Below are 21321 nucleotides of genomic sequence, written 5' to 3' on the forward strand. Positions count from 1 at the left end.
TTCATGATTTCAGGTGTGAGTCTATTCCTGTGTAGGCACACTCTTTGGTTTTTTTGAGACAGGATTACTTTTGTAACTGTGCCTGCCCTGGATCTCTGTAGGCCAGGCTGATCTTTTTTTTTTTTTAAGATTTATTTATTTATTTCAAGTATGTGGGTACACTGTCGCTGTCTTTAGACACACCAGAAGAAGGGATCGGATACCATTGCAGATGGTTGTGAGCCACCATGTGGTTGCTGGGAACTGAACTCAGGACCTCTGGCAGAGCAGTCAGTGCTCTTAACCGCTGAGCCATCTCTCCAGCCCTGGTCTTGAACTCAGAAATCTGCCTTCCTTTGCCTCCTGAGTTTTGGGATTAAAGGCGTGCTCTGCCATTATCATAATCCTGAGTGCCCAGAGAGTCTCTCCCAGGTGTGAGAGGGGGTGTGGTGTCACCTTGGGATGCACAGCACACAGTCGGCTTTCTCCTGGTAGGGCTATTCCAACCCCACACCCTAGAATCTTTGAATTAGATCCTGCTTTTCTTTTCAGAGAGAGGCTCTTCCAGCCCAATTGGCTTCCTTCTTGCTATATAGCCAAGGATGACCTTAAAATCTTGGCGTTCCTCCTTCTGCTCCCTTAAATTCTCATCCTAGGCAGCACTGTGGCTTTTTAACAAGGCTAAGCCTTCTACCCAACCTTAAGCTAGCCAACTAGTCTTTCATTCCAAAGTTTTTGTTTTATTTAAGTAGAATAAATAGAGTATCTTTTTATTTCTTCTGTAACAGTTTTGTGCATATTAGTGATGTATCCTCACGTTTGCCCAGGAACCCAGCAATGCTCAACTAACCCTACTATGTGTCTGCCTTCTTTTTACAAACCAGAGCCCAACTACTGTTGGAATGTTCACTGCTTGTAGGAAAACATGGCTGCAGTAAGCTTGTGAGTGCAATAGCAATGGCTTGTCCGGAAGACAGCATCTCACAGCACCAGACTCTCACATCCCTTTACCTCCTCCCTTGTAGCCTGAGCCTGGGGTGCGGTGTGATCTAGATGTCCCACCTAGGGGTGAGCACTCTAGTCATTTGTTCTCGGCACTTTTGTTCTGGGTCTCTACATTACCTGCTGACCACTGCAGAGAGACCTTTTTGGCCAAGGCTGAGGGTAGGCAGCACTCAGCTATGTGTATAAATACGAATATTTAAAAAGTAGCTTGACAACACATCCATTTAGCTCAGCAACGGTGGTAGGCTTCTCCCTGGGGCCTATAATGTAGTCTTTGATTTTTATTAGATGGCTAGGAAAACAGTAAAACCTGTATTTATTTGATTGTCCTAGAGTTGTTAGCAGCAGCAGACTGCATCGTCCTCCAGCACAATGAATTAGGTCTGAACTGTCTAGGCATAGGTAACTATTAGTATCAACCTTCCTTTGCTAATGAGGCCATCAATGGCCTGGAGATGGCTTCAAATTAATTGGTGGAAGCTTGGGTTTGGTAGGAGGTGCTGTGAAATAGTTTAGTTTCTGAGCCCAGACATAAAGAGGAATTGGTAAACTTAGAAGTTAAACATTGTCTCATTTAGGATTCTTAAATCAAGACCTCTACTTGTTGGTAATGCAGATGGAAAAGGCCTGTGTTGATGGAGGCTCATCTCAGAGTGGAAGGCTCTTGTCTTCCAACACCCGACCAGTGACTGACTCCTTCCTGTAGTGTTGGACCAGGTTCTCTAAGTTCTAACAAGTGCTCAACTAATGTCTACTGTGGGTTCAGACTTGGGTTAGGTGCTTTGAGAAATGGAAAAAAAAGCCCTGGATTGATTTATACATCTGGCTAGAGAGCCAGACATTAGAACTGCAAACAGCACTAATTATTGGAGAAAAAAAGAGTACATAGTCAGGGGTTAAGGAAAGGACACAGAGGTGGTTAAAGAGAGTTCATAGATATGGGTCTTGGAGCTGGATATATGACAAGAATAGTTATAAACAGAAGAAGAAAGCTTGTGTGTATTGGCTGGCTGTCCATTAAACGCTAATACATGTAATCATTTAATTCTTGAAAATGACACAAGGTACACATTATTAGCTTTATTAATACAGACACTGGAATGTGGTTCTTGCCCAGGGTCACCCACTGGCTAGTCTGAGAGTTAGCTGGAATGCCACCCTGTTTGATCTGGCTCAAGAGTGAATATTTGAACCAATAAGCCACCTGTCATCTGAGAAGGTTTTATTTTGAGCTAGTGAAGAGGGTCAGACCAATAAAATGACACAGGTTAAGTAATGTGTCTGGATTCTCACACATCGATTCTCAGCAGATGTTTTCTACTAGGGAGTTGGTAGAGATGAAAAAAATATGTATACCCCTCTTAAAAATAACTCTTCAAATGAGAGTTTCCATGTTGTAATGTACTAATAATAACTAGGAGGTAAAATGAGATAATGTAAGAGTTGACCTTGAATGTCGAGTATATTATCCTTAATAATTGTTACGTGAGCAGCAGAAAAGGTAGGCAGTGGGAGCAGGTGAGATCAGACAAGTTGAGGACTACCTCTTCAAAGCCATTGGGATTTCTGTGAACCCTTTGTGTTTTTAGAATATAAAGCTTTATTTTTTTTAAAGTTTAATGTTTTTATGTGTGTGGGTTTTGTCTGCATGTGTGTCTGTGCACCGTGTGCACACCTGGTACCTATGAAAGCCAAAAGAGAGTGTCAGATCCCCTGGAACTGGAGTTACAGGTATTCGTGAGCTGGCTGTGAGCTGGGAATCAAGGCTGGGTCTTCTAATAGAGCAGTCAGTGCTCTTTCCAGGCCTTCTCCCGTGGTTTCTTATTATGGCAAAATATATATGAAGCAGACGACTTACTAATCTTAAGGTACTCTCAATTAAATGAGGAGTCAAAATACTCAGAAATGATCTAAAAACAGATTACCAGGAGTCTACCAACAAGAGAATAGCTTGGCTCTAGGTGCTGTGCTCACAGGATGGAATGCTATTCAGTCTCACACACACACACACACACACACACACACACACACACACACACACACACACACACACCCAAAGGAATAAACCGTTGATCTATAACATGTATTAACCTAAAAATTTCCTTAATGAAAAGTGAGGTGCAAGGAATATACACCATGGTGGTCTCCATTTTAATAAATACTGTGTAACCAGTGCTAATAAAAAACAGACAAACTCAGAGCCTCCGGTGCCTTAGGGGTTGGAGTGGGAGGCGAGAGGATGAAGGTTCTGAGACACTGAGAGAACTGTGTCACCACACGTAATCGCAGCACACAGAAAGCTAAAGGACAAGGATTGCTGAGAGTTGAAGGCCAGCTAGGCTTAGAGATCCAGCTAGGCTAGATCTCAGAGGTGGTGTGGAGAGGTCGGAGGAAGAGGAAAGGGAGGAGAAATGAGAAGGCGCCAACAAACAGGTCAGCCTTGTCTGTGATGTCAGGGTTTCCATGCTGGATTCCCACATCCGGCCTCGGCCCGTGAGCGGCCATGCTTTCATGGCATTTCTGCCCCTGCTGCTGTTTTCAGAGGTTGGAAAGCAGAACCAGACCCAGCAGGCTTGAGGCTCAGCTTCTGTTCTTAAATGTGGTGCCATCTGCGTTCTTCTCTCCAGGAGATCGGGTCGCCATCGAGCCTGGCGTTCCCCGAGAAATAGATGAATTCTGCAAGATCGGCCGATACAATCTGACGCCATCCATCTTCTTCTGTGCCACGCCCCCAGATGATGGGAACCTCTGCCGCTTCTACAAGCACAGCGCTGACTTCTGCTACAAGTTGGTGCCCAGAGCCTTGCCAACCCCTGGGGTCCTTTATTTTTCATTGGTTGGAGATTTTTCTTTTAGTTCTTTATCTCGAGCAACTTTTACATAATACATACATACATACATACATACATACATACATATATACATACATACGAGAAGGGGGGAAGACTCACTAGGTGGTTCCGGCTAGGCCCAAACTCATGGAGATATATATCAGGATAACTAACCAGAGATCTGCCAGTGTCATGTGGCACCACATGCAGCCCAGCGGTCTGTTAATTACAAGGCGTTACAGGCAGGCCTTCCTCTCGTGGTGTGAAGGAAGATAGTCAACCTCGGGGTCAGTCTGACTCAACAGTGACCCTTCAGTTTAACTTCGCGTTACCCAGATCACTAATAAAAAATCACCACCAAAATCACTTACCTCTTCCAGCAGTTCTGGATAGAACTTGTTATAACCAAGTCCACTGCAACCACAGAAAGCTAGGTGTGATATCACTCTCCTTTAATCCCAGCACTCTGGAGGCAGAGGAAGGCTTGGTCTATAACAGTTAAGGCCAGCCAGAGTCACTTCAGGACCCTGCTGGTGCAGGGCATGAGTCCTGGCATGGTAAGGTCAACCCCTCCATGTGTCTGGGGAGAGGATGACTCTCTGCTTCTGTCAACTAGCAGAAGGCTAAGTGAGGCAATCAGTGCGTGTGCTTGTATACAGTCGGGTTTGCATACCTAGTGAATGATGAATGGCAGTGGGGTGAGAACCATTGTGGTAGTGTATGCAAGGCTTAGCTGAAGCAGAAGAAAGCTAACGAACCAAGGCACACATCACAGCCAGGGTGCAAACCGCCCTTCTCTCGCCTGGAACAGTCTTGATCAGAAAGATACGTCTGAGAGAAAAGCAAGGTGCCACATGTTGTCCCTTTGGGCCCTAGCTGCTAGCATGCCATTCCCCTTATCGACCCAACTTCTCTTCCCGTATACCCTGGTCCCAGAGGCAGCTCTCAGCCAGTATGGGCTTGTGTGACAGAGCCTAAATGTGTCAACTGCTCAGTTGGTCTGCTGGAACTAATTTGAGTTTTTTTTTTTTCTTCTAATTTTTTTTCACTTTTTATTTTGGTTCCCCTTCCTCTTCCTTTCCTTTTCTTCAGTAAGATCTTACCATAGAGTCCAGGCTGGCCTGTAACTGACTATGTAGTCCAGGCTCACGGCAGCCCTCCTGCTAAGCTGGTCGGATTGCTGGGGCTACAGACATGCACACCACAGCTGGTTAGATCTGAGATTTTCTAGTACTCCCTGAAAAGACACAGGAGAGACACAGGCTAGAGATCTTGTGGTGATGACTGAGGTCTAAAAGAAAGCAGGCTATATGGGTAGGGTGTGCCTTTTCAGCAAGGTTTAAATCAGCTCGGTTTTTTCTGGGTCCTTTGCCAAGTCATGGAAGTCAGAGGAACACAGTGGTAAAGTGCAAAACTGATCTTGAGCAAGGACTTTAGGGTTTAAAATCCTTAATGTCCTTCCTTGCCTGTAAAATGGGCGTCATGATAGTACCTCCTGACAGAATAGCTACTGATCTGAGGAGCAGATCTGAGGAGGTCCCCTAGGGCCCTCTGCCTTTCCTCCAAGGCTTCCTTCTGATAATCTCTGCCAAGTCAGAATAATCAGTCCTTCAAAATTCAAAGGTCTGTCCAATGATCCTGAGCCAGGAGGCTGAGGACTGATGCTCTTATGTGTTGCTGACAGGGGATTGTACAGGTAGACAGCTGTCTCTGTAACTTGTCTCAGTTCTGGAAGCCTGCTGGGCCCAGAAGTAACCGGTGACAGCGTGGGATGGAAATTGGAAACTTAGTCAGGTTGAAATGTTTTGCTGATTGAGTTGAAAACAGATGTCTTATGGACCACTGGTGCTGATGATAGTGTGGGTTGATGTCTTGATTTTAATTTATATTATTTCCTACAACATCCTTCTGCCTCTGCTCCCTGGATGTATACCCAGAGAGCCTTCCTCTCTGATCCTGTTTCTCAGGACCCCTACACTGCCACTACCTCTGCATTTCTTGTCCCACATCTTCTGGTGTCCAGCTCCCCCTTCTACCCTTTTGTCTTTCACCTGAACACTACTGTAAAATCCACCAGGATGCCTGTGCTCTGGCGTTCATAAGTTACAAAGGGCTCTGCACGAGGAAAGCCATAGTCGTCATTCTGGCCCTCGGTCAGTTGTTAGAAGGGCTGCTCTCGGACTCCTGGCCTTCCGCTGTGAACTTGGAGCCTTGCTGTCAGCCAGGCACAGCGTGAGGAGGCAGCCCCTGACAGAACACTCAGACAGGTCCCTTTCCTCCCCTCTCACCCTGACCTCATTTTTTTTTGGTGTTTGTATGCTAAGGAGAGGTTGGAGAGAGGAGAGAAACTCAGCTTAGAGCCAATCCTTGCTCTGTGGGAGAATGTGAAGGGGCAGGATGCCTTGACTGAGGATATGTGTGTGTGTGTAGAAATGGGACCTAAGTAAACACTGGATAGCTGGGAACCAGGGGTAGGATAGGACCCCCCAGAGACACTTGTGCCAACCGAGGGCGGCCAGGACTCCTTGTCACACCTTTAGCCTTTTTGTCTCCTGAAGAATAAAGGGGAAAAATCCTCCCTGCCTGCCTGACAGTGTTGTCCTGAGGGTAGGCGAGAAGGCATCCCACTTTGCCAAGCCTCCCCAAACACTCACTGTTGCCATCACAGAATCGGAGTTGTGGATGCAGTTGAGATGCCAGCCGGCTTAGTAAAGAAGCCGAGAACTTAGCTGCAAAGGTTCTGTGGGCTCTGTGGAAAGTTCCCACTTCCATCTCAGCCAGTCATGGGGCAGCTAGGGATACGTGATGAGGATGGTAACAGGGATGCTACCTCACTGCTTGGCAAGTGCATACTAGAAAGCCATAGTGTGAACTGCTGCTTATGTGCAAGTACTGGGTTGCTGGGTTCATTCAGTCCCTAGCACTTGAAAAAAATCACCAGAAACCATGTGTTCACTGAACTCTGAAGTGATGTTGCCAAAGAACTTTACTTTCCTAGGGACATAATAATATAGCATGGCTTTGGGGGCAAACATCTGCTTCTAATTCAAACCCTTTGAGCTTCACTTTGAACTTCTGAGATGAGCCATTTAACTCTTGCAGCCTAATTTCTTTCTCAGTGGGGGGTGGGGAAGCAGGGGAGAGGGGGCTAATAGCAACTACCAAATCATTCTAACACTGTTGTGAGCAAACATAGCGTGTTCACTTAGTACATGGCTATCCACATACGTCAGGGTTTAAATGTTATGATGGTGTAGGACCTTAGGCAAATACAGTGTAACGTCAATGACAGTATTACTGTAGTATTACTGTGGTATTGCAGTGTAGACTTGAGAGCATCGTCAGTACCTTGATAGAGTCAGACTAACTGTGGATGTTGGATTACTTCTCAGGCTTCCTGATAGTGTCACCTTTGAAGAAGGGGCCCTGATTGAGCCTCTCTCTGTGGGGATCTATGCCTGCCGTCGAGGTTCGGTTTCCCTGGGGAACAAGGTCCTTGTGTGTGGAGCTGGTAAGAAACAGAGGGCTTGAGGCTGTGGATTCCCCGGACAGGAATGAGGAGATCCTTCCCCTCTCTCATTCCTTCTCCAAGAACTGGGTTTGACCATAGACTCTTTCTGGGAAGGAGAGCGTTAGATAGTCTGGCTCAGTGATCAGCACTGGGCTAAATAAAGGAACCAGCGAGGGAATGTATCCACACACATCGGCACCTGGAGGCTGAGGCAGGAGAAGTCCTGTGTATTCCAGGCCAGTCTGAGCTACACAGTAAGAACCTATCTCAAAAAGGCCAAACAAAGAAAAGAATAAATGTCTGTGAGCATGGTAGCAACTAACATCAGATTTCACAGGGAATAAACTCTTAGCCATTATAAACCTTGCAATAAACTTTAATCCCTTGACATACACTAGGGAAATATTGGGGGTAGTGAAGGGAAGAACTTGCAAATCACACAAGAGAAGTGAAAGGTTTGCCGCTCTGCAAAGGGAGTAGGTAGGCCTGGTAACAGGAGGGATCAGATACTGACCAGGACCCTGTTCTTGCTACTTGGAACAAATCTCAGAGGCCCAAGACCAAATAATTCTGGGTTTTTAATTGCTGGTAGGCTGGATAACACATGCACATGTGTGCATGTGCATGCATGTGAGTGTGCGGACATACATAGGAATTCGTTCATAGCCCATTACCCACAAGCCTGGGAGAAGAACCACTGTTAATATTTTGGTGCAGAGTCAGCTTTTAGTTTTTGTGGGTTTTTTTTTTTTTTTTTTTTTTTTTACTGTTTTGCTTTGTTTTTTAGTGGTCTAGCTGGGTAGTCAATTTACTTTCGATTCATGATGTTCCTGCTTCAGCTGCCTAAATGCTGGAAATGCAGATGTGTGTTACCATCCCTGGCTAGGCTTTGCATGTGGCTTACGACTTTAGAAAGTAGAGTCTTGCTAATGTAGCTCAGGCTAGCCTTGAATTACAGTCTTGCCTCAGCCTCCTGATGTCTGGGATTATAGGCTTTAGGCTACGGAAGTCTATGCTCCCTTAAACAAACAAACAAACAAACAAACATCCCTGGGCTCAGCTGCAAAGCTGCAAAGGTACCTACCACTAAGTCTGATGCTGAGCTCAATTCTGGGGACCCACATGAAGAACCAAATCCTGCCATGTCAACGGCAGGCTGCAAAGTTACAGCACATCTTTGAAGCCGTGCAGCAACCCTACCATACATGGTACCTGCACTAATCTCAGACATCTTAGGTATTCCCAGTGTTTTGCCTACTGGGGGAAATACACAAAGTTGTTTTCTAACAAAAAGAGCCAAACTCAACGTATTTTTTTATTGCCTTGTGTGGGGCTTTGTTTTATCTTAAAACCACAGTGCCATCTAGCAATCAAATACCAGGTTAGTGGGTGGGTCAACCCAGGGACCCACCTCAAGGAAGAAGGATGCTTGATGCATCAAGGAAGAATGTGACTCACCCTGGGGAGGGGGGTGGTATGTTCTCCTGAAGTTGGGGTCAGGGAAATACATCCAGACCTTCTGGTATCTAGTCTCTGGTGCTTTTCAATTCTCTCCAGCAGTGCCTAAGAGAAAGGAAACTGAAAAGTGAAGGGTCAACCAGAACTTAACTAATAAGAGAAAAACCCTTCATTTGTACACATCTGTGTTCATGAACAGCTCTAAAACTCTTATTGTTTGCTAGGCATTTGGATGGACACTTGCAACCCATGCACATGTGTGTACACAAAACATGGCTCCTGTCTGGGGCTCAGGCAGGAAAAAGTTGATGCTTTTATTAACATATAACAAAATTCTCCATTCTCTGCTTTGTCTAGGGCCAATTGGGATAGTCACTTTGCTTGTGGCCAAAGCAATGGGAGCTTCTCAAGTAGTGGTGATTGGTAAGATGGGTTTCTTTTCTTTCTTCCTCTTCCTCTTGTTCTTCCTCCTCTTCTTTTAGTTTCCTTGAAACAAGGTTTCTTTGTGTAACCCTGGCTATACCTTGAACTCAATCTGTAGGCCAGACTGGCTTTGAACTTAGTGATCTGTCTACCACTGCCTTTTGAGCACTGGGATTAAAGGCATGGCTACCACATCTGGTGGTAAGGTTTTCTTCTGTTTACATCTCTTTGAGAGGGAAACAGCTGGAATTGAAGCCAACAATGGGCCTCGTTCTGTCTGTCAGTCCATTTTCTGTTGCTTAGAAAGGAAATGCTTTACTTCACTGTTTCAGAAGACAAGAATCTAAGATTAAACTATTTTAGTAGTCTGGTCTCTCAGGAAGGCCCCACCGTGGATGGCATCACAATGACAGGAGCGTGGGGTGAAAACAGAACACTAGATAGATCCAGACCCGGTCCCAGAACACTGGTCCCTTTCCTGGACAGTAGCCCAGTGCACAGGTCCCTGCTCCTAAAGGTTGTACTACCTCAGCTCTTCATGCTGTAGAGCAAACCTTGTGTGAACCTTTTTTTTTTTTCTTTTTTTTCGAAGCTGGGGAACCGAACCCAGAGCCTTGCGCTTGCTAGGCAAGCGCTCTACCACTGAGCCAAATCCCCAACCCCTTGTGTGAACCTTTAAGGGATAAACCATAGCATGTTCTGAAGTATAGGTGTCTGAAAGAGCTTCCGCCTGCTATCTCCTGGGTTCTAGAGTGGAACAGCCTTCCCAGGAGTGAGCAAGTCAGGATTTAGCAGTAGGCCCTTTTGTGAAAGGAGAAGGTAGCTGTTGTAGAGAGGAAAACTCACACTACCCCTCTTAATGCTAAATGAAGGATCATGCTTGGTCTGTAACCAAAATTAGTGCATGCATGTCCATGTGTGTGTGTTGCTATGTAGCGCTGTAGTGTGTGGGAGGCTGGGTAGAGGTTTGTTTGTATGTAAAGGGTGTCTGTGAGTGGGTGCATATGTGTTGCACATAGGCGATGTGTAGCGTGGGTTGTGTCAGGCTCAGCAGCCTCAGCCCTTGCACTGGGGATTGCTGTATCAGCTCGCCTGTCCCATTTTATTTTCTTCCTTGTCGGTGCTCGGCTTCTCCACTTGAAATGACTGTGCTTCCCTTTAGACCTCTCTGCTTCTCGGTTAGCCAAGGCCAAGGAAGTTGGAGCAGACTTTACCATCCAGGTTGCCAAAGAGAACCCTCACGACATTGCCAAGAAGGTGGAAAGTGTGCTGGGGAGCAAGCCAGAGGTCACCATTGAATGCACGGGAGCGGAGTCCTCCATCCAGACGGGCATCTATGTGAGTGAGCGGAGCGCAGCTTGCCGGTGTGCAGCTTCGTGGCAGAGATGGTGCAGATAGGGAGGGGGTGGCGGGGAGGTTATTCTGCCATCCAGCTCGGCCAGGCTGCTGTCTGACCCCCAAGCTGAGGCAGACAACCCTTCTGCACTTCATTTTCCTACTGTTTGTGTGGACTTGCTTTGAGTCCTAGTGAGGTTCAAGTGTGAAAAGCAGACACACCCCTTCAGGATGGGGTTGCTGTTGGTGTCGCACAAGTACCAGGGAAGCAACGCTCTTGGCAAAGTCATAAACAGGATAGACGGAACTGAGCCTTGGTAGAGTGGGAAATTCCTGTATTGTTTTATTGAGGAAAACTAGTCTTTGTGTCATTTATTCAAAGCCACAGTTAATAATTCAGCTAGTCACAAAGGTGAGATGGATTTTTTTTCAAGGCCATAGTTGGTAATTGAGGTGCTGTCTTACAGAGTTAGGAGCAGATAAGCTCTCTGTGCCTGATTCACCCCTCAAGGTCCCACCCCATTAGCAACTTATAGGAAACAGAGGGAGTTGGGGTGGGGGAAGGTGTGGCAGTGACAGAGCAAAGTACAAGGAAAGGAGGAAAAACTAGCCCTTTGGATGCCAGCCCTCTGAGCGTAATTCCTGAAATCAGTTTTCAGTGAGCATCCTGGCTCAACTGCTTCCAAGTCCTCAGGTTCTAAGTGTCTTGAGTCAGGATCAAGAATCAGCCCCAGCCTGAGTAGGCCCTACTGCCTAAGCTTTTGTCACTGGATGGGAAGGAGTAGACAAGCAGCTGTGTGGTGGGAGGGCCCGAGCTGGGAGAAGCTCCTGCCTCTACCTTAAGGACCTGCTTCAGAAATGCACGGGTCACTTTGCAGCATGTGAAAAGTTCAGGGAGACTGGCAGCCAGCTGTGGCACACCTACCTCTAGCTGTGGCATGCCCTTGGGCCTGGAACTCATGCAGCATTGCTATGATTCTTTCTCCAAGACACTTAGTGTCACAGAGCTAGGGGATGACATGAGCAAGTGTCCTGTCCTGAGTTTCTACTAGAGTCAACAAACCCTCTGCCCCACCTTCATAGGAAGCCAGTGGTCTCCATGCGGGACCTAGGGATGATGAGTCTGTTGATGGTAGGGCTACTCTCATGGTGCACTCTCTTGGGTACCTCCTGGGTGCCAGGCTCTGTTTTAATCACATTGCAAGTTGTGGCAGCAAGGAAGTTCTGTCTGCCATCTGCAGGTGGCTTGCAGGCGAGTGGTACCACACCACAGAGCAGCAGTGAGGCACGCGGTTGCCCTTCCTATTCTGCCCTGATATCTGGGAACAGATGTCACCTTCCACCGTTGATGCTGTAGGACAGTTGCCAGGCAACCTGGATGGCATAGAGGTGAATATGATCTGAGGTATTCCCCAGGCATGACTCATGTCCTCCTGACATGGTTGTAGAGCCATCATGCAGAAGGTATGGTGATCCCTCCGATGAGCACAGCAGGCAGGGGCACCAAATGCGGGCCTACTATCTTCCTGCCTGGAAGGTGACTGAGTGCTGTTTGTGAGTGTGGATGCCCATGGGCAGAATGAGGGCATCTCTTAGTATATTAACCACACCCACAGTGGGCTGGTGATCTGAGCATTCGTTGACCTGTGGCTAGCATGCTGCTGGCCTTTGCTACTTGGAATAGCCAGTAAGTTCCTCCTTTTTGTCAAGGAAGGCAACTCCCAAGTGGGGAAACCATTTTCCTGGAAAAATCAATCAAGAGTTTTCTGTGACTCAACTCACAGCTTTGACCTCTCACTGATCTCCAATAGGGACAGTGATGTTTTTCCATTGCACATATATTTCTGAATGGTTTGTAAGGATTTCTGCACTTTAATGAAAACAGAAAACAGCCACATGTTGAGTGCACGTAAGTGCCAAACCCTGTGGTTGTTATTCATGAGGTGCTTGCTGAGGAACCATGTTCAGGGCTGTGCTGCTCAGTCTTGAAGCCAGCAGCCTGGGGTACCACCTCTCATCTGGGTACCGAAGACCTCTCTCCTTGGCATTTCTTCGGCCTCCCTCAAAAGGGCTGGCTGTACGCATCCCTGTAGCTCTTTTTGTAGCTTTCACGATGGTCCTGGTATAAGAGCTGCTGCCTTGTCTGACCAACTTGTCCTTTTTCCTGTGGCCAGGGCCACTGAATGCCATGGGGCCAGCACTGTAGTTACAGGGCATTAAATGGAGGTTTTCTCCCCCCTCCAACATGCTTCAAGGAGGAAGTGATTCACTGAGTCTAATTTCATGATGTTAGCAGACATTAGGGAAGACAAAAATCCATTATGCCCAGTACTTTTGAGGTGAGAGACAAAGTGGTTCCTGTCAGGCCTCCTGGATGAAGCTGTTTTTAAACCACAGTAGTTTCAATAGTCTGTCTGTGTGATGGTGTGGATGAAGCTGTGTCGCCTGCTTTATGTGATGGCTGCAGTTTTCTCCCTACTGATGAGCTCAGAGTGTGGTTCCCAATTTTTATTTATTTATTTTTTTTTGAGATGTGGGGGGTCTCAACTATGTAGCCCAGGCTGACTTGGCCCTCACTCTGTAGCCCACACTTGTCTTGAACTCTCAGAAGCCCCCTGCATTGGCTTCCTTGGTACTGAGTATGGCACTGTGCCCACCCAGTAATTGACTTCTAGTGTCTCTTCTCTGTCAACCACTCTATCAATCCACATTTCTGGGTCTTCAAAAGCTGATTTTCACCGGCTGCTCTGTTAGCGTTGGGTGGTGTGCTGAAGAGTAGTGTGGCAGTATAACAGAAACACTTGTCCAGCTCTCATCTGGACCTCCTGTGTACATCCTGACTTTTCCTGTCTTTATTCCTTCCTTAGGCCACTCACTCTGGCGGGACCTTGGTGGTTGTGGGAATGGGCCCCGAGATGGTCAATTTACCCCTAGTGCACGCAGCTGTGCGGGAGGTGGATATCAAAGGCGTGTTTCGATACTGCAACACGTGAGTATGTTTAGGGTGATGGAAGGTGACCAGCGGCCAGCATGCCCAAGACAGGTCCTGTGTAGCCCCTGAGACCAGGCGTCTCTGCATGCTTATTCATGTGGCCCTTCCCTGACCACAGGGCTGTTAAGAGAGAGCGTGTACGGGGTTGGGGATTTAGCTCAGTGGTAGAGCGCTTGCCTAGCAAGTGCAAGGCCCTGGGTTTGGTCCCCAGCTCCGAAAAAAAAAGAAAAGAAAAAAAAAAGAGAGAGAGAGAGAGAGCGTGTACTTCTTTCTTAAGACTTGTTTTCTCCCCTTTAAAGGGAATAAGGGATCTGTCTTGGAGAGTTGCTTCTCTCCCACCTCACACATATTCTGCTGTTCCCCAGCATGTGCCGGAAGGGTGCTCTCTCTGGAGCACACTTCCCCAGTGATGCCTCTTATTTCCAGCCTATACAGTTCCATGCCCTCAGCACCCACTTTATAGTCAGCTCTGCCACTCTGGGCTGCTAATTGGTTATCTTGAGCCCGTCCTAGGCTACCTCCCTGATGCTTTCATTGTATTGGCATCCATAGTATAACTTAGGCCTTCATGCCAAAGAACTTTATGGCACAGGTCTGTCACAGAGGAGCTAGAAGCATGGATGAGGTGACTGAAAATAAACTCCGTACCCAAAGATTATAACCCACAAGGCTTCTGTCACTTTAAAGCTGACCTTGCAGAAACAAATATGGTTGAACAGTTCCTGAGCTTAGTAACTGGGGGACCTGACTCTTCCGGAAGGTTAATGGACTGCCTGTGATCTCTTACAGGTGGCCGATGGCAGTTTCCATGCTTGCATCGAAGACTTTGAATGTAAAGCCCTTAGTGACCCATAGGTTCCCCCTGGAAAAGGCTGTAGAAGCCTTTGAAACAGCCAAAAAGGGAGTGGGGCTGAAAGTTATGATCAAGTGTGACCCCAATGACCAGAACCCCTAAATGTGATTGCTCTATGCCCTTAGCCCACTCTCTCAGCATCTAAGGGCTAAATGGACCAGAAGGGGAAGCCATTAATGCAGAACTTTCTTTTTGAATGGTAGGAATAATAAACTCATAAGCCGAGAGCCTTAGAGGAGCTGGCGTGCCTTAAAGACAGAAGTAGGGGCACCTTGGGGGACCTCGTAGCCAGAATGAGATGTGTATACTGAGTAAAGTCTAGAACCAAGAGTCTGGCAGAGGTCCCGGAAATGCCCTTTCTCTGTACTTTCTTTGGGTGAAGAGACGAAGCATGCCTTCATCCATGTTCCAATGCGGGTGCCAGAGAGTGGGGCTAACATGGAGAAATGACGTCATTAACATGGAAGTGGCCCCAGAGCTGTTCAGAGCACAGTGTTTCTCAAGTGTCATTTGATTTGAGGGGAATAAGGGCACTCAGCTCTGCCTCAGCTCAGAATTCTGTCCTTACATTTGCAAAGTGGAGGCCATCTTCCCAACAGTGCTCATTCATGATCAGGAGCAGTACTGGTTGCTAAGCAACCAGGAGACTTCCACCCAAAGATCCTAAATCCAGCCTAACTCATACAAGAGGGCCACAGGAGGGCTTGAGTTTCCCACTCACAGGTTGGCCTCCTCTCCCAGGCTCACTCCCAGGCAGTTATTATCCCATCCCACTCAGTTCTGGCATCAGAAGATGCTCCCCTTCTCGGCTGTTAAGGCTGGTGATATCTGATGGATGGGTATCACAGAGCCTAATTAAATCATGGGGCTTTTCTTTATAAGATCTGGGTCCAAATCATGCCCTTTGTGATCTTAAGATAATCAAGAAGAGCACAGTAACTGTGATGTAACTTGGGCTGCAGCCTGTAATCCACCTCTTCAGCTATGAGTAGGGGTCACATGAAAAAAAAAAAAAAAAAAGACTCTGCTGGAGAAGGCCATGGCCAACACCTGAGCTTTCTCAAACTGCTTCAAATAGTAAATTCTGTCGCTGGTGTCGAACTCTTGTGTGGTTTGTTCTGTTTAAGGAGCAGACTTAGGTCACCCGTCGCTGTTTCTTACAGGGAAGAATAACAAAGCCTACAGCAGGGGACATGGTTTCCGTACTAAACACAATCTTACAAACTCTGAGGGCTGCCCATCTTATATCCTGCACATCAGATGTTTATTACTGCTCATAACGGAGAAATTCCAGTTACGGGGCAGCAACAAAATAATTTTATTATCTCCTAAAATGAGAAAAGCCCCTCACCTTGGAAGACTTCTCAAAGATGTCTCAGGAAGGGGCAGACTTCTCTGTTAAACTTGCAAATAAACATAAACGAGGCCAGCCTAGTGTGCACAGCAGGAGTGTGTGTTAACAGCAGCAAAGCCCCAGATAACCCGGCAGATTCTATGTCACATCCCTTTAGCTCCCACACTGACTTCTTACCCATCCCAGCACCAAAATGGGGTGGGCTGTTCAGTGTGCCACCAGCATGGTGTTATAGCTGAGTTACCTAGCGTTATTCAGACGCTCACAGAAGGGGCTATAGAAGATGGAAATTCCTTCCCTCCATCTCCATACAGTACTGTGTTGACTGACTTGGTGAATCAGTCCCGGAACCAAGAACATGAATTCCCCTGGAGCTCCCCAGAGTTGGAAGGCCTTGGCGGCTTCTGTATACTCTCACCAGGTAGGGCATGCTTTCAGTCAACATGGAGGACCCCGCCCAGTTGGCACTCCCGGCACTGGGGTGAGGAGGGTAGGGCTAAGGGTGGAGAGTTAAGAGGACCCCGAAGGTGACAAGGGAGGAGGGGAAGGCAGCCCGTAGGCCCCCTGTGTTGCTTCTGGACTTTATTTCCTGGCTAGCTCTTCCCAGTATCTCCAGTGTAGCACGGCCTTGCCTGCTGTTTTGCATAAAGGAAGCTGGTAGTGAAGCCAGAGGTCAAGCATAGGGGAAACATTCAGGATGTGTTTGACTATTTGCCTTTTCCTCAGAACTGTCCCTGCTCATGATGTCAGCCTAAGCTCAAAGTTCAGAAACCAAGAAGGAAGCAATGGTCAGGCAGCCGCTAGGACAGAGGCTAGGAGCTCAGTCAGGTACACTCCTGCTGGCAGCCACTTCCCCTCCGTGCCAAATTCATGGGACTAAGAGAAGAATGGTGGGGAAGGGTCTGCATGTGCTGCAGCTTGCTAAGGCTGATGGGACGTGCTTTCCAGACACGAGTGGGCGCCATATTGGTGTTGCCCAGCCCCCACACCATCCTGGTCCAAAGCCTCTGTACCTCACCCTCAGTTTTTAAAGCCCTAGCTGGGTCAGGCTGGGTGTTCTTTCCCTGGCATCTGATAGTGGGCAAGGGTGGAGTTGGTGTTACCACCATGTGATTTCTTGGTGCGTCCTCCAACCCGAGGAGCTGTTTGTTTCCTGGACCCATGTGGCCTCTGAGAGGAAATGTATCATAGAGGATTCATTACCGAGGTGATTGGGATGTACAAATCCTGGGCCAGCCACCAGCTCACTATGACACCAAGTCACCTCCATTTCCAGTCAGCCTCTGTTTCCTGCTCTGCTCTCTAAAGGGTCATTCTGGACAATCATGCACCTGGGGAGGAAGACCCCATGAGAACTCTTGTCAGGATTAACTGTAAGGGGCCTTCTCAGTTCAAGTCCTGTGACTGAACTGAAGGGATATCTTGATGGAAGGAGAGAAGAGGCCCAGGTTGGTGGGGAAGGGCTATCACAAGGAAAGACCTGCTTTGCGGGTGTCAGCCCGTTTGTGTCTCGCCTCGGGCTTGCAGTGCCATCCTGAGGGGTTTGAAAAGCCCAGAGGTGAGTGCAGAGAGCTTGGGTTCATCACTACCCAGTGCTCCACATAAGGCTGAAGGTAGAGGCACAACCTGGAAAGGGTAAGGGTAAATCAATCTGCTCCTTGTGAGGAGGGGACTACGGGGAGAAGATGGGCCTTTGGGGACAGTGGGTCTAGTACCACTGAGGCATGGTGGAGGTAAGCCTCCCTCGGGCAGCCCAGGTTTTTATGGCTGATACTGAAATCTCATGAGTCCTGCCTAATCCTAGAGGCCCATGCTTCCTGGACCACAAGCTACCAACCCACTGGCCTCTTGGTACCAGGGCCTCAGCTGTGGGCCTCTCCATGATCCTGGGAAGGCCGCTCCCCGACTCCCGAGACACAGTCTGAAGCTCACTGGTTTCACTAGGCCGCTAGCCAGCAAATGCCAGGGGTCTATCTGCCTATCTTCACCTCGATGGCTTTGGGATTTCAGAGTCTCGCTCAAACGTGTATGCTGGGTATTGAGTCCATGTGCTCACACTTACATGACAAGGATCTTTTCATCTGAGCAATTTCCGAAGTCTGGAGAAACTAAGGAAGTCTTTGTGGCTCCAGGTTATGAACAATGTGAGAGGACTGGTGCCCTAGGAAACCTTCAGGAATTGCTGAGGGTGGGGGGAAGGGGGCACCACTGCTGAGGGTGAGGTCATGGGGTCACCACTGAGGGTGGGGTCATAGGGTCACTGCTGAGGGTGAGGTCATGGGGTCACCGCTGAGGGTGGAGTCACTGCTGAGGGTGAGGTCATGGGGTCACCACTGAGGGTGGGGTCATAGGGTCACCGCTGAGGGTGGGGTCATCAGACCACTGACTAACTAGCTTCAGATCGTCTTTGGGAAAATGGAAGCTTGACTCCACCATTCAAAGTTTGAACATGTCACCGTGTCTCCTGGCCTGAGTTTCCACATTGTTAGTAGCAGTCATCTCTCCCAACTCTGCCAGGGATATGACGACAGCCCCTGAAGGGGCCCGTGTGGGAGTACAGGGAAAGCACCTCAGCCACTGCAGAGGTTTGGGCTACCATCAGTGAACCTGCACCAAAGCTTCCCCACACCCCATACCCTCAGTGACAAGACAGTACTTTACCAAACCTTCCTGAGTCACCGGGAGGGAAGGTCGTTCACGTAAAATGTCCCTTCGCCATGCTGCACTCTCTTTAGCAGGCGTAACTCTGTGTATTGCGGACTTAACTGGATTGGGTGTTAAGATGCTGATCTTGGATTATTGGAATCCCAAAACACTCGACAACTGGAGACTTTTAAGGAAGTTTCTGAGTAATTGAGTAGAGTAGCCATGCTGTTCTCTGCTCTCTTGCTTTGCAAGTGTACTGAATGCTGTGCTCCTCTGGCTTGACAGTAGACACTTCAGGTGCTATCTATTTCTATTATCTCCAAAAGGAAACATGTTCATGTGCTTTGGGACAGGGCTACTGGCCTCAGAATCATTGAGTTATTGATTCTTCTAGGCCTGGTAAAACAGCTCAGTGGGTAGCGATGGCTCCTGCCACCAAGCCTTATGACCTGAGCTCAATCCCTAGGCACCACTTGGTGGAGGGAAAGAATGTACTTCTTCATGTTGTCCTCTGCGTGACACAGACACAGACGCAGACACGTACGCAAGTGCAAAATGTAGTAAAAAAAAAAAAGTTATTGATTCTCGGGAACTTAATCAGAAAACTATTATCAGCAAATCAAGAGGTCAACATATGATCTGAGAGGGAGGGAGGGAGGAAAACTCAGATAAGAAGCTGTTAATACTGGCAGAGTGAAGTCGGTGACTCAGCAGGCGCAGGTCAGGGAGTCAGTCAGACTCGATACAACACAGAGACTAGTGGGTTCCAGCCAGAGCCTCCCTGGACTGACACCACGTTGGCTTCCCTGTTCTAAAGTCCCACATCCTGCCATACTCAAGTAAACTAGGACCCAATGGCGCCGCGCCGTTGCTCCTACAGTTGCTGCCCTCTTCCCAGAATGCATCTGCAGGGGGAGTGATGCTCCCAGCGGGGAGATAGGCATTTCTGGGGGAGGTTAGCAGGGAAAGCCTGATACCCCACTTCTGCATTATCGTGGGCTGAGTCAGCATCCAGGAAAATCGGCCACGTAGGTGACGGAAGTGGCAAAGGATGAGACTGGCAGATGCCCGAAGGGCCTGGGCTCCACAGAGTAACGACTAGGTGGGCGCACTCTGGGCGTCTGTGCCCGTTAGACTCTTCTCAGCCTCAGGTCCCTTTAAGTAGGAAAGTAATACCTACTTTGGGGTTGTCATGGGGTCAGATGAAGTCATTTTGAAATTCTTTGCCTGTCACTATGATGGTGTTTACTGAGTGTCTGTGTTCTCTCCTTGTCTCACCAAGATTTATCTCCTTGCCTGTTAAAGAAGCAGGGTGAATGAACCCTCAAGATTTGTTTTTTTTCTAGCTCCAAGTCTCTGACTCTGCCAAGGTGCTTGAAGATATATGAGACCTACCCCAAGGAGGTGGGAAAGGTCTGGTTAGAATGACCCAGCATTCTCTACTCTTCTATGAAAACCATGCTCAGCCACGGCAGGCCTCGTTGGATGTGGAGCCAGGAAGTAGGGAGGAGAGAAACCCAGGGATTTTCTCTTACAGCCCCCCATCCCTGTTCCCTGTTCTGACTACCACTCAAAGAAGCCCTGGATAGACCCAGGTGGTCTAAGGGGCCTGGTCCGCTCTGGACGGGACTTCTAAAGGTTATGGCCAAGTCTCATTCTACGCTGTGAAGGCGTCCCTACAGACTAGCAAAGTACCTGGCACACAGGAACACACTCTTCAGACATCTGTAGCCTGGTAAGAGAGAGCCCTACCTCTCACCTCTGAGCAGCTCTGCTCCTTTGTCAGTCTGAGCTGACTCCAGAATAGCTGGGCTTCCCTAAGGAGCTAGGCTAAGTGTCTAGTGACTCACAGTAAGGAGAAGTGAGGCTCTAAAACCCAAGAGGATCAGGTGCAGAGACCACTGTCACCTGCCACCAGCCCTAGAATCCCACCAAAGACACCCCAAGCAATTCTGGACCAGAGACAGAGCACACTCTTCTCCCTGCTGTGTGGGGGAAAAGGGGGCCTTTTAAGACAGCAAGTAATTTTCAATCTGTGTATCATGACCCCTTTCACAGGGGCCACATATCCGATATCCTGTGTATCAATATTTACATTATGATTCACAACAGCAAAATTGTAGTTATGAAGTAGCAACAGAAATAGTTGGGGTCACCACAACACAAGCAACTATATTAAGGGGTCACACCATTAGGAGAGAACCATTGAGCTAAGAGATTTATACCTGCAGGGGACTGCGATGGGCCAGACACTTTGAGGATGATAGATGTGTTAATTCACTTAACTGTCATTGTCATTTAATCAGGTTAGTACCATTACCCCATTTTATAGCTGAGAAAATAGAGACACGGGGAGATTAAATAATTAGGCCGAGTACAGTGGCGTGTGCCTGTAATTCCCAGCACGTGGAAGGTAACGGCAGGAGAATCACGAATTTGAACCTGATTCCTTCAGTGTAAGGGTGGACCGGGGCTTTCTTGAATGCTAGGCAAACACTCTACCCTTGAACACACTGACTTTTGACTGACCTTTTGTCTTTAAACCTGTTTTCACTGGGAGGATGCCGCAGGCTGTCTGCGAGTTCTCTAGAGAACTTTGTTTTCTTTGTCCTTTTAAAATTTGCTTAGAGAAAAACGTCACCTTAGTTTACAGTTCATAGAGCTGTTTTATGTTTGGTCGTTTCGAGATTGGGACTTGCTGTATAGCCCAGGCTGGCCTAAAACTCTCAATCCTCCTGCCTCAGTTTCTCAAGGGCTGGAATGTATCCCTAATTCTGGTTTTTAACTACAAAAAGGCTTAGAGGGGGCTGGAGAGATGGTTTAGAGGCTTAAAGTACTGGCTGCTCTTGTAGGGGACCTGGGTTCTATTCCCAGCAACCACGTGATGCCTCACAACCGCCGGCAACTCCAAGTCCAGGGAATCCACGGCTTGTG

The 21321-nt window shown here is 47.9% G+C and overlaps 1 protein-coding gene across 1 annotated transcript in view; it reads left to right on the forward strand.

Moving 5' to 3' along the window:
• Sord (sorbitol dehydrogenase) overlaps positions 1 to 15484 on the forward strand; it is a 31363-nt gene extending 15879 nt beyond the window's left edge. The window contains exons 4-9 of the mRNA XM_032904091.1: positions 3612 to 3771; positions 7208 to 7326; positions 9142 to 9207; positions 10370 to 10545; positions 13410 to 13531; positions 14324 to 15484. Coding sequence (XP_032759982.1) covers positions 3612 to 3771; positions 7208 to 7326; positions 9142 to 9207; positions 10370 to 10545; positions 13410 to 13531; positions 14324 to 14489 — 809 coding nt within the window. The 3' untranslated portion in view covers positions 14490 to 15484. The remainder of the gene's footprint in view (positions 1 to 3611; positions 3772 to 7207; positions 7327 to 9141; positions 9208 to 10369; positions 10546 to 13409; positions 13532 to 14323) is intronic.
• The last annotated feature ends 5837 nt before the right edge of the window (positions 15485 to 21321 follow it).

This window comes from Rattus rattus, chromosome 5 (assembly GCF_011064425.1).
Source record: "Rattus rattus isolate New Zealand chromosome 5, Rrattus_CSIRO_v1, whole genome shotgun sequence".
Lineage (NCBI taxonomy): Eukaryota > Metazoa > Chordata > Mammalia > Rodentia > Muridae > Rattus > Rattus rattus.